Source organism: Myotis daubentonii, chromosome 15 (genome assembly GCF_963259705.1).
Source record: "Myotis daubentonii chromosome 15, mMyoDau2.1, whole genome shotgun sequence".
Lineage (NCBI taxonomy): Eukaryota > Metazoa > Chordata > Mammalia > Chiroptera > Vespertilionidae > Myotis > Myotis daubentonii.
The window spans coordinates 39,068,432-39,084,719 of NC_081854.1; the positions used below are offsets into that span (position 1 = coordinate 39,068,432).

General features: G+C 43.3%; 1 protein-coding gene across 2 annotated transcripts in view; it reads left to right on the forward strand.

Annotated features, from left to right (window-relative positions):
* ADAMTS18 (ADAM metallopeptidase with thrombospondin type 1 motif 18) overlaps positions 1–16,288 on the forward strand; it is a 129,803-nt gene that overhangs the window by 86,270 nt on the left and 27,245 nt on the right. For both annotated transcript variants that reach the window (XM_059667390.1, XM_059667389.1), the window contains 5 exons: positions 655–803; positions 6,650–6,822; positions 9,741–9,871; positions 10,569–10,692; positions 11,634–11,878. In XM_059667390.1, coding sequence (XP_059523373.1) covers positions 655–803; positions 6,650–6,822; positions 9,741–9,871; positions 10,569–10,692; positions 11,634–11,878 — 822 coding nt within the window. The remainder of the gene's footprint in view (positions 1–654; positions 804–6,649; positions 6,823–9,740; positions 9,872–10,568; positions 10,693–11,633; positions 11,879–16,288) is intronic.

A 16,288-nucleotide genomic window follows, 5' to 3' on the forward strand; every position in this document is an offset into this window, starting at 1 on the left:
GGGTGAATTCTGTTAATGTCTTCAAAACTGGCTCGCTGTGAGTTCATGTGCGAAGCTGTTCCTACACAGCGATGTCCCTAAAAGTCTAGGGAGGCTCTGTTGTCATTTTTCTGCTCTGACTCCCTTGGCTATTGGGGGTAGAGGGGGTGATCTGGTCTGAGCATTTCACCTCCACAGCTCACAAAGTTCATGGGTGACAGATGGCCCTTCTCTCTAGATATCAGCTTTTCAATTTGTGTGTGTGTGGGGGGGGGGGGGTTAATTTTTTTTATTGATTTCAGAGAGGAAGGGAGAGGGAGAGATAGAAACATCAATGATGAGAGAGAATCATTGATCAGCTGCCTCCTGCACACACCCCTCCCCCCACTAGGGATCGAGCCTGCAATCCGGGCATGTGCCCCAACGGGAAATCGAACCATGACCTCTTGGTTCATAGGTTGACGCTCAACCACTGAACCACACCGGCTGGGCAATGTCAGCTTTTCAAAACACACATGGGAAATGCACACTAAGCCGCTGTTCCTACAGCGCAGCCTGGGAAGGAATGCCACCTGCCCACAGACTCGCTTTCCCTGTCCACGTGCCGGCATGTGCTTCTCCTCGCCCTTCCCCAGGCGGCCCTGACAGGAGACATGTCCCATGTTCTTTCCACAGTGGTGTCGCCAAGGCCAGTGTGTGAAGCTCGGGGAGCACGGCCCCCGGCCCGTCCACGGCCAGTGGTCCTCCTGGTCCAAGTGGTCAGACTGCTCCCGGACGTGTGGCGGAGGCGTCAAGTACCAGGAGAGACACTGCAACAACCCCAAGTAAGGCTCCGCAGCAAGTGAGGCTGTGTCAGGCATTAACCCTCAGCCGGTAACGTACTGCTTCTGTTTGTTTTATGGGCAGTTTTCTTCACTCCAGCTCATAGCAAGCATCGACAGTCTTAGGGCTGCATGTAAAGGTTATGGGCGAGGGGGGGTGGGATGGTGGGCGGAAACCAAAAAATGGCAAGGAGTGATTCCCCGCGTGAATAGTCTGATCAATGGCTCCAGCAATGGTAGTAACGGCCCGTCCAAGCTACTCACTTTCTGAGTCTAAGTTAGGGCCGCACAGTCACACACCCAAACACTGTGCAATTGGGGACCAGAGAGGCTTGGCTGGGGGAGTGTGTGTCTCTCAAAGTGATGAATTGGAGAAAGTATGCTGATTTCTGCCTCGCAGGAATGTACAGCAACACGTGTTGACAGATCTGTCTGACTTTGCAAGAGAAACCAGAAATCTAAAAAAAATGTGTGTGAATTTTCCTAATTTCTAAAATATCGACGACAAATTCAATTTTCTTTAAAAAATAACAAAAAAACAACAACCCACACACATAATGAGGATTAATCAAAATGTCCGTGGATTGAAATCCGCCCGTGATCACCTGTGGGCACCCTCTGTTCTGGTCCGGAGATTCTGAACTAGTTTGTGCTGTGTGGAGAAGGGGGTTTAAATGCTACTTTTATGGGCTCTAATTCCTACAGGAAACATGTATGTTTCCTGATTGACGTGGTTCTGTAGAAAGAGCCCAAGTTCAGGAGATGGACTGATATGACCCCAAATGTCTGGCCTTCCATGTATTCACGGTGTGGCTTTGGGAAGGTCATGTGAGCGGTGAGCTTGGGCCTAGGTGTATAGAAGGGAGATGATAATACCTCTAAAGGTTAGGGGAGGATTAAAAATTGCACCTGTGGAATCTCTGACACACCAAGGAGCACCTAATGGGCATTCGGCGAAGGTTCTGGGGTCCATGTGGTTTTCATCATTTCATCTGAAAGCTCACTAGGAACACAGGGCAGCAGAGGGCCGGCCCTGAGAAGCAGTGGGGAGAGGCCTGACTTGGGCGGATGCTATGGAGTAAGGAGGATGTGATGGGATGTTGGAAAATAGAGGCGTTGGTTTGTACAACATAACCGGAGTGGTGGCACAGCGCGGGGGGTGGGAATACAGACTCGGTCCCAACCACCTGGGTTGGCCTCGTGGCCCACCGCTTCCAGGGCTGTGGCCAGGGACCACGGCCTCTCCCACTCTAGGTTCCTCACTTGTAAAGTGGGATAAAGATAGTACCTTCATCAACTGAGTTCATATTTGTGAAGTGCTCTTTAAAAGGGCCTGGCAGGTTGTAAATATCGCAGGACTGCTTGGTAGGTTGAGAACTAAAATAAATGATGAAATGAAAACCCAAGCAAATTTGTAAAGAGACAGTGATACTTTATGTAAGTGAGCTGGGTCAAGAGGCCATTTTGTTCCAAAATACCAGGGAGGGTTGGGAGATACATCAGCCATGGCTTGCTAGACACGCATTGGGCTATCTCAGGCTAACGTAGGATTTCTCAATGTCGGCACTATTGACAGGTTATTTTAATTTTTTTAACTTATTGATTTTAGAGAGAGAAGGAGTAAAAAAGAGAGAGAGACAGAACGAGAGAGAGAGAGAGAGATCAATTTGTTGTTCGATGTATTTAGACATTCACGGGTTGATTCTTGTATGTGCCCTGACCAGGGATCAAACCCACAACCTTGGCGCATCAAGACAACACTCTCACCAACTGAGCTACTCGGCCAGGGCACTGTTGACATTTTCAGCTGGATCGTCATTTTGCTGTGGGAGTTGGCCCTGTACATGGCAGGATGCTTAGCAGCATCCCTAGCCTTTCCCCTCTTAACACCCCTCCCCACAGTCTCCAAGTTATGACAACCACACTGTCTCCGGACCTTGCCAAATGTCCTGTAGGGGCAGAGTCATCCCCAGCTGAGACTGACTCTCCTAGTCAGACCCAGTGACTGTGTAATGGTAGGGAGGTTTGTGGTACATGTACAATTTATATCAGGCTATTAAAACCACTCTTGTCTACTTTGAACACAGCCCGTGTCTTGGATAGGATTGTTAAAATTCATCATATTACTTTTTCATTTTTGCAACATATTTCATGGATCTGGTTTTCATACTTCACTACATTTTACAATCTCGATTTTTTTCCCCCCAAGAAAGAAATAGATTGCCTAATTTAACAGCCCTGCTGGTAAAGTGCATGAATGGCGCCCCTGAGATTTAAAGGAAGCCTCTCCCATATCTGCTGGATTGAGAACTCTCATGATAATAGGGCATTGTTCGTGGAAATACCCTTTCATAATTTTAGAGATGCCTAATAGAAGAATTAATCACTAAAGTAGTTCCATTTGGTGCAGTTTTAATTTTAAACAAGTCTAGTCAGGGTACTGTTTGCTTTCATTAAGTTCGAAGTCACAAATGAAACAAGCTAGTGGTCGACTATCTCAAGGCCATTGGGTTAGATCAGTGGTTCTCAACCTTGGCTGCACATTAGAATCACCTGGGAATCTTTTTAAAATCCTGATTTCTGGACCTCATCCTCCGGAAATTCTGTTTCTTTGTTACTAATGTTGTGGCCTCACCCCATAACAAAGAAACATAATTTCCAGAGGGTGAGGCCCAGAAATCAGGATTTTAAAAAGATTCCCAGGTGATTCTAATGTGCAGCCAAGGTTGAGAACCACTGGGTTAGATGTTCTCTGTTCCTATTTCACTTGGTTATAGTACAGCTGCTTTTTTCTCATCCCTGCAGGTTCCTTTCTTCCTTCAGTTCAAACATTCGGTCTGTTCCCATCACTCAGCCTGACCATTTTTATTTTTTCATGTGGAGGCAATGCGAGCTTTTTATTTCACACCATGATGGTTTTCCCAGAACATATTTTTGTTTCATAAAAAGTGAGTTATTCTTGGCCAATTCGGGGATGCATTTCAGCTTCCCAAGACTTGACAGGTTAATCTGGTCTGGGAATGGCCAATCCCAGGTACCTGTGGCCCTTTTTGTTCCTCCGTGAGCTGCAATCTGTTGTCTCATCCAGTCTTTTTATAAGTAGGGTGGCAGAGGGTCCCATTCACAGCAGCAATTCTTGCCCAAGTCACCAAGCTGATCATGTTAGAGTGGGACCAAGAGCCCACAGTCTTAATCCTTTGACATTTTTCCTGGGTCCCTGGCAATTAAATGATTATACTTAAGGGAGCCTAGTAAAACTCCTATAAACTGTTTGGGAAAACTGTGAAAATTAAACACATTAAGGCATTCTAGAACTTTTTCCTAAAATGTGAGTCTACTCGAGAAAGAATAATACACCACTAGGTTCATAGCTTCAGAATAATAATAATTGAATCCAACCTCTGGCTCTTTTCCCAACTGGTAATTTCTAGGCCCAGCTGATGATCAGAATCACCAAGTGTGCTTTAAAAAATGAGGTTTGGATCTTCCCCACCATATATTCTCAGGGAGAATGTCTGGGAAGGGCCCAAGAGTGTGTCTGTGTATTCAGCAGGGCTCTCTACATGGTTCTAATATCAGCCAGCCAGTAGGATAAGCATTTACAGGGAGGACCTGACAAATTATGCAGAAGCAAATTATGGGTAAACTTTAAACTAGTCTAACGTAAACACAAAATCGTGTGCCTAGACATTTGTTTTCTCATTTTCTACATTTCTTTTAAAATCTTCAGTTATTATACCAAGGGATGCCCCCGATGAATTTTCTGTTAACTTATCCTAACACCCATGCTCATAGCTGCAGAAAAATGGACCTGTATTGGAAGATTTGATGGAAAAGTCCAAATGCTTGCCAGTCATTACAAGTAGAAAGCATTTTTATATAGTTATGATTTACTTGTGCAAACTGGGCCCGAGACTGTGTCCTAAATTCTTCCCAAATGTGGTCTCAGTTCATTGTCACAATTGCCCCCACTTTACAGATTAGAATAAAATTGCCTAAAGATAAGCTGGGAAGAGGCAGAGAATATTTCCGTCCAGATCTGCAGCCATAGCAAAGGCCAGCTCCCCAGCCACTGTGTGTTACTCTTCCTCTCCCGTGCACGGGTCCTACTGCCTCACAGCGAGGCGCAGGCAGAGTGCAGTGGGCACAGAGCCCAGAGATAAGAGGTTTAACTCCACTCTCCTGTAGCCCTGTGACCTTTATGCAAGTTTTGTGAGCTCTGTCAGCCACTTGTCTCATCTATCAAATGAGGAGATGGCTCTATGAGCTGTGAGGTCTTTTCCCTGTTACCGTTTCAGCGTTGAAAAAAGTAACACATGTGGTCCTCTTTCACTTGATTGCATTTAAATCGTCAAAATGCAGGTTATGTGTAAAATCTCAGACGGAGAGTCTTACTGAGAAAGCGTGGCATCGGCTCTCTAAAGATGACCAGCGATAGGAAGGCTGTCAGATGTGGCCCTTTAAAGTTTTGCTCAGCGCTTTTTAGGTAATGATTTAAGAAGTCCTCGGGGACTCGATCTAGCCCGGTGACTGCTGGATGTTTAAGTAGTTACTCCAGAATGTTTTGAAATAGCAGAAAAATCTCATTCTGGCAGCGTGACACTTCCCGTTTCTGCTGAATCCATTTTCGCATGCAGTTCTAGGAGGACTTGATAAAATATGCTGAAGCAAATCCAGGGTGTTTTATCGCATTCCTGTGCTTCCTAAAGAGACAAGGAATTTTAATCACAGCAGTTTATTAACCTGGAGGCTTCTTCCGTGTTACATGTTTGCATTGAGCTCTGGTGTGAGACGATCCATCCTTGGGTTTTAGCCTTTGGAGGAAACCGCCCAAAAAATAGTGGGACTGAAAAGAAGCAATTGCTCTGTGCCCGGACTAAGCTGGACACGATGCTAGTGGTGACTCTCCGTGTGGCTTGTGCTCCTTCTTTCCTTTATTTTGCTTTCTGATGTTTTGCAGCCTGCCTACCAAGATCTTAAAGAGTTTGCCATTAGATCCTAATTATTTATGTTCTGATGGGGTTCCCTACTCTTGAAATCCATTTCCCATCGTGCTTGGCAGGAAAGGAGTAGGCCACCTGCAAAGTTAAAAAGTGATTGTGCAGATGAAATCGAGGGAATGTTTTGCCTCGGAGCTTAGGAACAATTAGAATAAAACACACAAGAGTCAGACAGTAATCAAAATATCAGCCCAGGGACTGACAAAGCTGGCCTGGGAAGCATGGCAGATGGGGCTTTCTGCTCCGCCTCCCCAGGGTCCTGAATTTGCACGCAGCAGCAGGTGCCGGACGGCCTGTGGGAAGATGATGAGTGTTTAGAAATGCGAGAGGAGCTGGCGAGTGGCTTGGGTTCGCATTTGAAGAGCTTTGATGCCAACATAGGATGTGTGTGTGTGCCACACATCTACATTAATAAGAACATTGAAGTGCGTTTACAGGTTTCCTAACATATAAGGTGATAGGATGAGTGTCAAAATATGCTTTCATCAGTTTTTAAGGAAATTGCCAGAATGTACAAATTGGATCAGAAATGGCAAATAAATTTGATCTAACCTGCCAGTTCCAGTTGATGAGCAGTGATAAGCGGCTACCTTGAGGGCTGTGTTAAAGGGGGATTTTAAGGAAATGTCAGGCTCTGCCAAAAAAACAAAACAAACAAACAAAAAGGGTCTTTGATTGATTAGTTATGTCTGCCATGGATACTACAAGAAGGGATGTGACAAGTTGTATGCTACAGACTTCCGTATGCGGGACAACACCCATCTGGATTGGTCCTCTGTATAGTGTCCTCTGTGACGAATAGTGAGCCCTTTGACTGCCAGCATTAAAGTTCTTTACTCTTCTCTTTAGGCCTCAGTATGGTGGCAAGTTCTGTCCAGGTTCCGGCCGCATTTATCAGCTGTGCAACATTAACCCTTGCCATGAGAATAGCTTGGATTTTCGAGCCCAGCAGTGTGCAGAATATAACAGCAAACCTTTCCGGGGATGGTTCTACCAGTGGAAACCCTATACAAAAGTGGAAGGTAATTTGGTCTGTGTGACCCTCAAATAAATATGTCTCTACATGGACGGTAATGTGAACGAACAGCTCAGAAGAAATCGCTGCCTGTATGAAAGTTTCAGTTTTTATCTTTTGTTCCCCAGACCCATCCTGGCTCATGTGTTTTCTCAGTTCCATAGGTTTTGTTTATTTTTCCACACTTTTTTATTTCACAAGACACCCCTTGTCTCCCACATCTGTAAGCCAAAGAATTCATGTGTTTGGAATGCACTTATATTTCCAAACTTACCTTTGACATTTCAGCAATTAAGTCTCCCAGGGATGTTAATTGAAATTGGTATGAATTATCCAGACTAAAAATTCGTGAAACCATATATGCCCCATGGAGACACCATACTCAGTAACTGACATGTTCGATGATTACAAGCATGGGAAGGCCTATTTGCAGAGTATGTACAAACACACACACATGAATAAAAATTATCTCCATACTAAGTTCTTAGTACTTATTATAACTTAAAGTAATGGCATGTATTGTACTTTTAAATTAATTAGTTTTTATTTTGGCTAAGCATCAAAACATTTATTTTAGTTCTAATATGCAAATTTAATGTGCTTTCTGTTACCTGTGCAGAATAAGCTGTCACTGTTCTACTTACTTCTTTTTCATTATTTCCATTCACTTGACTTATTAGAATTCATCCATGCTCCCTTGATGATGCTTACTGCCTGGCAGACACCCTGCCCGATGCCAAGGAAACTAGATTGAATAAGACAGAAACCCCGCCTTGGGATCTCAAATCCCAGTGGAGGGAGACAGAAAAGTAAAGGCCTTCTTGTCCGTCCCTCCCTCTTCTCCTTTTAAATGTAGACCATCCTTTTTTTCTTCTTTTTTGTTGTTGTTAATCCTCACCTGAGGATATTTTCCCATTGATTTTTAGAGAAAGTGCAAGAGAGGGGGAGAGAGAGAGAAACATCAATGTGAGAGAGACACGTTGATTGGTTGCCTCCTGCACATGCCCCAACCAGGGCCAGGAATCGACCCTACCCTTGACCAGAATCAAACCCAGGACCATCAGTCCTCAGCCCAACACTCTATCCACTGAGCCATCCCTTGAGGGCATGTAGACCATCCTTGTCTGACAGTAGTGAGCTCTTTTCCTTCTTCTGTATTTCTAATGGACTAATTTATAAGTTGCTCAGGAACCTGTGCTGGAAAAATGGAGCTTTCTAGATTGTGTTAATTTCAGCTCCCGAATCTCAAATGCAAAAGTTAGTAGGCATTACATAAAACTGCTATTTAAAAACAAAACAAAAAAAAAAAAACACTGTCCCTAGCCGGTTTGGCTCAATGGATAGGGTGTTGACCTGTGAACTGAATGGTCCCAGGTTCGATTCCGGTCAAGGGCACATGCCTGGGTTGTGGTCTCGATCCCCAGTAGGGGGTGTGCAGGAGACAGCCAATCAATGATTCTTTCTCATCATTGATGTTTCTATCTCTCCCTCCCTCTCCCTTCCTCTCTGAAATCAATAAAAAAAATATATTTTTAAAAAAAACTAGGTGGGGGAAAAAGTTCATCCATCCACACATCTGCATATTTGGAACATAATAATTGAGCTTCTTCCTCATTTTTGGCTTTGTCCTTTATTGAGAGAGTTTATGAAGCACAACTGTTTGCAAACTGTTTACACATTTGTTGTAAGATGTTGTCAGGGATCTCACACAGTGCTGCCTACATCAGGTCTCGTGAGAAATGTCATCTGCAGTTCCTGGACTAGAACAACTCTTTCTATTTGAGAAATTAGCATAACAACGTCTTTCTGATAACAAGAGCTCTATAAGTATAATGCTCTCATTTTTTGCCTGTGATATCTGAAATCTCAGTAACTTAGTGGTCAATAAAACTTACTTTTTTTAGCCTTTAAGTTCAGTTTATTTGCCCCCTCTTCCTTTTCATGATATGATACTTCTCTGTATGTTTTATAAACATTATTGACATATATATGTCTTTTTTCAGAAATGCCTAAAATTTTTTCGCTTAGTTGAATAAATATCTAAAGTAAGTCATGTCCTAAATCTCAGGTCAGCAAACTATGGCCTGTGAGCCAAGTCTGACCTGCTTTTTTATGAAAATTATAAAGTTTTATTGGTGAAGGACAAATATGGTATGATTTCACTTATATGTGAAACCTAAAAACACAAAATAAATGAACAAACAAAACAGAAATAGACTCACAGAGGCAGAGAACAGACTGATGGTTGCTAGAGGGGAGAGGATGGAGGGCTGGGTGAAAAGGGATTAAGAAGCACAAATTTGTAGTTACAAAATAGTCATGGGGATGTAAAACACAGCACGGGGAATATAGTCAATAATATTGAGGTAACCATGTATGTTGCCAGGTGGATACCTGAATTATTGGGGGGATCACTTTGTAAATTATATAACTGTTTAACCACTGTGATGTACACCTGAAACTAATATAAAATATTATTAAATGTCAACTGTCATTGAAAACTAAAATTTAAAATATAAATATAAAGATTTATGGGAACTTTAAACACTCCTTCATTTATATGTTATCAATGGCAGACAGTAGGGCCGAGGAAGCCTCAAATATTTACTATCCAAGCAGAGTAGCTACACAATCCACGTGTGTATCGTACTAGAACTAAGGATTGGAAAAAAATAAATTCTTACATATTGATGTTAAAGCAACTTTATATGGATTATTAACTGGCATTTGTGTTTTTTAAAGCCACATGCATGAGCACACGTGCACCAACATGCACACACACACACACACACACACCTGTAAGTAACATTTTCCATTTTGATCATGCTAGCGTTTTAAATAAATGTAATTCATCCTTTTGGAGGGCATGTCGTTGTCCTGTGATTTCCTCTTGACCGTGTCCTGTCTTGCTCTCCTTGCTTCTAGAGGAAGACCGGTGTAGACTGTACTGCAAGGCTGAGAACTTTGAGTTTTTTTTCGCAATGTCCAGCAAGGTGAAAGACGGAACTCCTTGCTCCCCAAACAAAAATGATGTTTGTATTGATGGGATCTGTGAAGTAAGAGAACCTTTCTGCTTTGGGATGTCTGATCATGTTTGTGTTTTCTCATATCAGATGGCAAATGTGAGAAGGGTGGCAAGAGAGTCTGTCTGCAGAAAAGCAGGTGGCATAGGGTTAAGGGGCAACATTAACCCTATGACGTAGCCTCCTGTACATAGTAGCTGTAAAAATGAAATAAGAATGTAAACTTTTATTGCGTATTCACTAAATACATTCACTATATGACTAGAACCTCACACATGTGTTTGAAATAGTACTACTATTTCTTTCTAGTAGTTTTATTTGGGTACCCACTTTCTCTTTTAATTTGATTGTGAGATTGTTGATCTCTTCAGGGTGTGTGTGTGTGTGTGTGTGTGTGTGTGTGTGTGTGTTTTGTCCAGCATTTTTAGGTTTCGGTAGTAGAGCTGGCTCACCTGCCATTGGTAGCAATGGTAACTTTTTATTCTGATTTTACAGATGATGAGTCTAAGCCTAGATAAGTTATATGATTGCCTGGGCATAAATCTAGTCATGAATGGCAGGGAAGGATTTGAACTCCGAGTCAGTCAAACTTAACAGTGTGCTTTCATCGTAAAGCTGAACCTCCTTCCTAAGGTTCTGCAAATATAGGAAACCGTGGACCGCTTGGTTATTCCTAGCCATTGGCTTCTCTGACCTTTGATTTTTCTCGCTCTTTGCCTTCTTGTCACAGCCAGTGGGATGCGATCATGAACTTGGCTCTAAAGCAGTTTCTGATGCCTGTGGTGTTTGCAAAGGTGATAATTCGACTTGCAAGTTTTATAAAGGCCTGTACCTCAACCAGCATAAAGCAAATGGTAAGAGACGCTGCTGCTCCGTGGCTGTCACTGGTGGGACACATCTGCTGCTACTGAACAAGTTCAAGTGATGCTAGACGCGGTCGAGCATTTTGCCTGGCTCACCTGACACAGGGCAGATGATGGCTTTTACACTTCTGCAAGAGCTAGGGAGGACAGGCGGGGATTTCCCTGTGAAGGGTTTTCGAAACACACTCATCTCAGATGTGTTCAAACAAATGCCCTTCTACTTGGCAGTCTGAATCTGCTGATCAGGCTGTCCTATGCCCCACATCCATTCGTTAAATAGAGAACTTATTGCGAAACTTAGATAATACCCCCTCAAATGTTGGATGAGTATTTGAAGCAATTATCTAAACATCTTGAGTAAGGTTAAACTTGGAGCCCTGCTTTTGCATATCACTGAGAGAGTACACAGTTCTCACTTTCTCCTCAGTAGATGCAAAATAAATCGCATCCTTGAGTTCCGTGGCCTTGCGCAGTACCTTCAGTCTGCACACAGCTGCTGGTGACAGCCACATACATCTCTCTCTCCCATGCTTCTGCCACTCGGAAAATGAAATTACCAATCACTGCCCTGACTGGTTTGGCTCAGTGAATAGAGCGTCGGCCTGTGGACTGAAGGGTCCCAGGTTCGATTCCAGTCAAGGGCATGTACCTTGGTTGCAGGCACATCGCCAGTAGGGGGTGTGCAGGAGGCAGCTGATCGATGTTTCTCTCTCATCGATGTTTCTAACTCTCTATCCCTCTCCCTTCCTCTCTGTAAAAATCAATAAAATATATATTTTTAAAAATTACCAATCACTCTCACTTCATAAGAGTAGAAATGAATGTCAGTTGATGATTCAAAAACCTCCCTCTACAAAAAATGGCCACTCCATGTCTGAGCCTTTCTGGTCACCTCCCGTGGAAAACAAACGTGTTCTGTTCTTCCCACTTAGAATATTACCCGGTGGTCGTCATCCCGGCAGGAGCCCGAAGCATCGAAGTCCAGGAGCTGCAGATGTCCTCCAGTTACCTCGCCGTCCGGAGCCTCCATCAAAAGTACTACCTGACCGGGGGCTGGAGCATCGACTGGCCCGGGGAGTTCCTCTTCTCCGGGACCGTGTTTGAGTACCAGCGCCCCTTCAACCGCCCGGAACGTCTGTACGCGCCAGGACCCACTAATGAGACGCTGGTCTTTGAAGTAAGCCCCTTCTGCTCATTCAGTTCCCAGCGCCTCCTGCTAAGTGGGTAGTGATGATCCCAGCTTGAGGGAGCTCTGAGAGCCCCAGTCTTCCCAGTCCACGTCTCCTAACAGGCTCGATTTCAGAGTGCAAAAGGGAAGAGGCAGCAACTCCATTTAGGGGGGAAAGGGCAGGGATCCGATGGGTCCCCGAGAAAATGTGTGAGTTTCACATTTCGACGCCAGCCTCTCACTGTGGTACGCGGCTGTCCCGAATGCTGAGGAGTACGTAGAGGAGCACTTTTTACATTGTTCCCGTGTGTCTGTGTCTGCTATTGGGGTAGTCCATTGCTGCAATTCCCCGCATAGGTCAGCTGGCCCGGCTTAGGGGGCGAGGGTGGGGGGGCGCAGAGTGATGCAGCAGAAAGGACACTGGCCTGAGGGCCAAGAAAGTTTCAATCACAGCAAGCCACCTTGCTCTTGGAGGCTGTCAGGTTCCTAGCGGTATGAATGGCTAATAATGGTAATGAAAACAGCCAGCGTATCTGCAAATGGCTCTGTGGACTGTGGTCCTCATAATGTTCAGTGTAGAAGCCGGGGCTGGTCATTTGCTTTCAGAGACAAGTGATGTGCTTCGGGTTGGGCAGAATCACACTGGCCCCCACGTACTGAGGGCTTACATAACCAGGCACTCACGTTAGTCATCTCGAGCTTCAGTTTCTCACCCACAAAATTGGGATAGAAAACCTACCTCACTGATGTGCCAGAAAAATAAGCAATGGAGTGTGAAGAAAGCTTAAAAGATTTGCCTAACTCACACAGTGAGGGGAAAAGCAGAGTTGGACTGTAGCCCAAATCTTTCCCATCGAGGGGGGTGATACTGCTCTTCTCAATTAAAGGAAACAGTAGCTTAATTCAATAATTACAATAATTATAATTATACTAATAATTATTGTTATTAAAGGCATTAGCCTTAAACATTTACTAAGGAAAATGAGTAGAAGACAGTTTTAAAAAATGACCTACTGTAACTCTGGATTCTAAGTCAGATATTGTACAAGTAGTATGGTGGAAAGTACAGACTCTTTTTTTTTAATCCTCACCCAAGGATATTTTTCCATTGATTTTTAGAGAGACTTGGAGAGAGAGGAAAAGACAAAGAGAAACATTGATGTGAGAGGACACACATCGATTGGTTGCCTCCTACATGTGCCCTGACCAGGGCCCGGGCAGGGGAGGAGCCTGCAACCAAGGTACTGCCCCTGACCCGAATCGAACCAGGGGACCCTTTGATCTGCAGGCCGACGTGCTATCCACTGAGCCGAACCAGCTAGGGTGCAAAGTATAGACTCTTCACTAGCTATAAACTTGGGCAAGTTTCTTAATCTCTTAATACCCACATCTGAAATATGGAAAAACAATACTAGCTAACTATTAAGGCCAGTTTGAGGATAATTTAAGATAAGTCCAATGCTTACAGAGTCCTTGGCACATAATATCTGTAACCATGATCATCATTTTGCCCTCTGAGTGTATTGCACGTATATTTTTAAAATCTAAACCTCAGACCATGGTTAGCCAACTGCTGACCACAAGTCAAATCCAGGTCCCAGATCTGCATATTAAAACAAAATGGATCAATACTTTAATATAAGGTGATTTCCTATTTTTAAAAATACAGATTTTTGACATCTCTTTAAAAAAATAAAAGAACTTCTGGCCCCAGTAGGTACAGCATTTGAGTTTGCAGCCTAGGCCCTTGATCTTGACCATGAGTTAACCTCCACTGTCCTACCAATTTGAGGCAGCAGGTCCTATCACCTCTGTCTGTGTGATAGGAGGTCCCTCAGAGATTTCACAACACTAAGTCTGAGAGAAGCCATCAGCACACGATATTCTTCCAACCCCCTCAGGTCTCTCAGGGGATAAGATAGGAACCCCGAATCAAACTGGACTGAAGTTAGGGTGGCGGGAGCTCAACAGTGCATCCAGCCCCTGAAATTGCGCTTTCATTAAACCTAAGGCCCCAGGGATTGAACTCTCTGATTAGGGATTTCTGGACTTTTTTTTTTCCCCTCCCAAATCTTTTTCTTTTAGATGTGTATGTTTGCTCTATTTCTTTTCTACTCAGCATCTAAGCCACAAACATCTTTTTCTTTTCTTTCGAAAGGTATGTTTTCTTTAGGGGTGGGGTATACTGCGCGCGCAAGGTTTATGTTTTAGAGCAACATGGCTTCACTAGCTTTGCCAAGAGGCCTCTGATCCATCTCTGAGCAAATGTACACACACCGAGGTCTGTGGCTGAAAAATAATGTAGGTCGGGAAGGGGATGAGGGGCCTCCCACGGCTTCTGCCATGCGCAGTCACGGGCACGCGCAAGTCGCTCCTCGTGAGAAATGTGTGGTTTACTCCCTCGTGACAAGCAGCCCTTCTTTGTTGTTGTTTCTCCGGTTTTGTTCGTAAACACAGAGCCACTCCAGTAGGTGTCGACAGTCCTGTTGGTAATTTCAGGCTTGTTGTTAAACATATATCATCCGTAGGGAAACCACAACAAAGAGTCAGACAAGAATGATGGAAAGTGCACAGCAGAATAACAGAGTTCCTCCTCGCTTTCATCTTCAGAGCCCGGAATATCCCCTGGCACTGTCGGTGTTGATCACATTAACCAGATAATGGACACATTGTCACTGAATGTTGTACCGGCTTCAGGCAGAGAATTTTTATTTGTGCTTTGCTTGATCTAAGCATAGCTCCATCTATATTAGTTTAGACCTGGCTGAAATTAATTAAATCTTTGGGTTGTTCACTAGGTCCAATTTTTTTTCTGATGTTTAGGAGCTATTTTTAAGAAATAGAAGGATGACCTCAGTGGGTGATGGAGTTCTCCAAAATTGGTCAGGTTCATCAGTCCATCTGCTTGCAAATACAGGCAGTGCCTTGGGGAGGATATGGGGGAACTACTATAATATAAGGAAATACTATAATATTATGTAGATCTAAATAAAATTATAAAAACATAAAATCTTCCCCAGTTTCAATTGGATATGTATTATATAATTTTTAAAAAATATATTTTTATTGAATGCAGATAGGAAGGGAGAGGGAGAGATAGATAGAAAATCAATGATGAGAGAGAATCATTGATCGGCTGCCTCCTCCATGCCCCCTACTGGGGATAGAGCTCACAATCAGGCATATGCCCTGACTGGGAATCGAACCCTGACCTCCTGGTTCAGAGGTCGACACTCAACCACTGAGCCAACGTGGCTGGGCTATATTTTTTTAAATAATTTTTACAACTATATGAATAGAAGTAAGAACTATAATAATATTTCTATTAATGCAAAACCATAGTTTGGCTGCAATGGAATAAGGTCACATTTGCTTACAAAGCCACACTTCTTGTACTCATTCTACTTACAGAATCAATGAAAACTTAATGTCCTAGGAATGTGACCTGTCTGAAAGTAACCTACAGGGAAACTTACTTGATTAATTGGACATGAATTGCTTGTATTTTTAAAGGAGTTGTGGTTTCATTCAAAACTTGCAAATGTGTTAGGAGATTTAAAAAAAAAATCAAATCCAGTGACCTAGTATCATGTCTATTTTATCTTTTAAAAATATTGGGGTTAATGACTTTAATATTTAAATTATACATTATTCCTCTCAGGAGAACATCAAATTTCAGGCCAGTTTTTGTCATGCGGTCAGACCTTCCTAAATCGATATAACACAGTGATTTGAAAAAGTTAAAATCATAGTAAGCAATAAATTACATTTTCCCAAAACTAGACTGTATAGCAATATCCAAGTGATCCATGGCTGTATTCTTTAAAGGGAGTTCAAGTTCATACGCCTCTCCATACAACTGTGAATTGAACCAGAATGAATACTCTGGGAGCCAAAAATATGTTCACTCCAATATAAAAATGTTGAATGCGTTTTACAATCCTGGGGGATGCTGAAAATCAAAGTGTGGGAACCGACCAAAATAAAAAATGCTGTTGCATCCACAGAAAGTATAAGTCTGTGAAAGAAAGCACTTTCTCTCTCAGCCACTTAAAATATCTGTTCACTAAGTTCCTCTCATGGTGTAAAAGTCGGCAGGCGGGTGTTTTTACCAAAACACATGAGGATGGCATGTTAAGGATACTGTCCCTGTTTTTTTAAAATATATTTTATTGATTTTTTACAGAGAGGAAGGGAGAGGGATAGAGAGTTAGAAACATCAATGAGAGAGAAACATCGATCAGCTGCCTCCTGCACACCCCCTACTGGGGATGTGCCCGCAACCAAGGTACATGCCCTTGACCGGAATCGAACCTGGGACCTTTCAGTCCTCAGGCCGACACTCTATCCACTGAGCCAAACCGGTTAGAGCATACTGTCCCTATTTTTATCTCGTTTATATCTGTTAATCAGACCCTC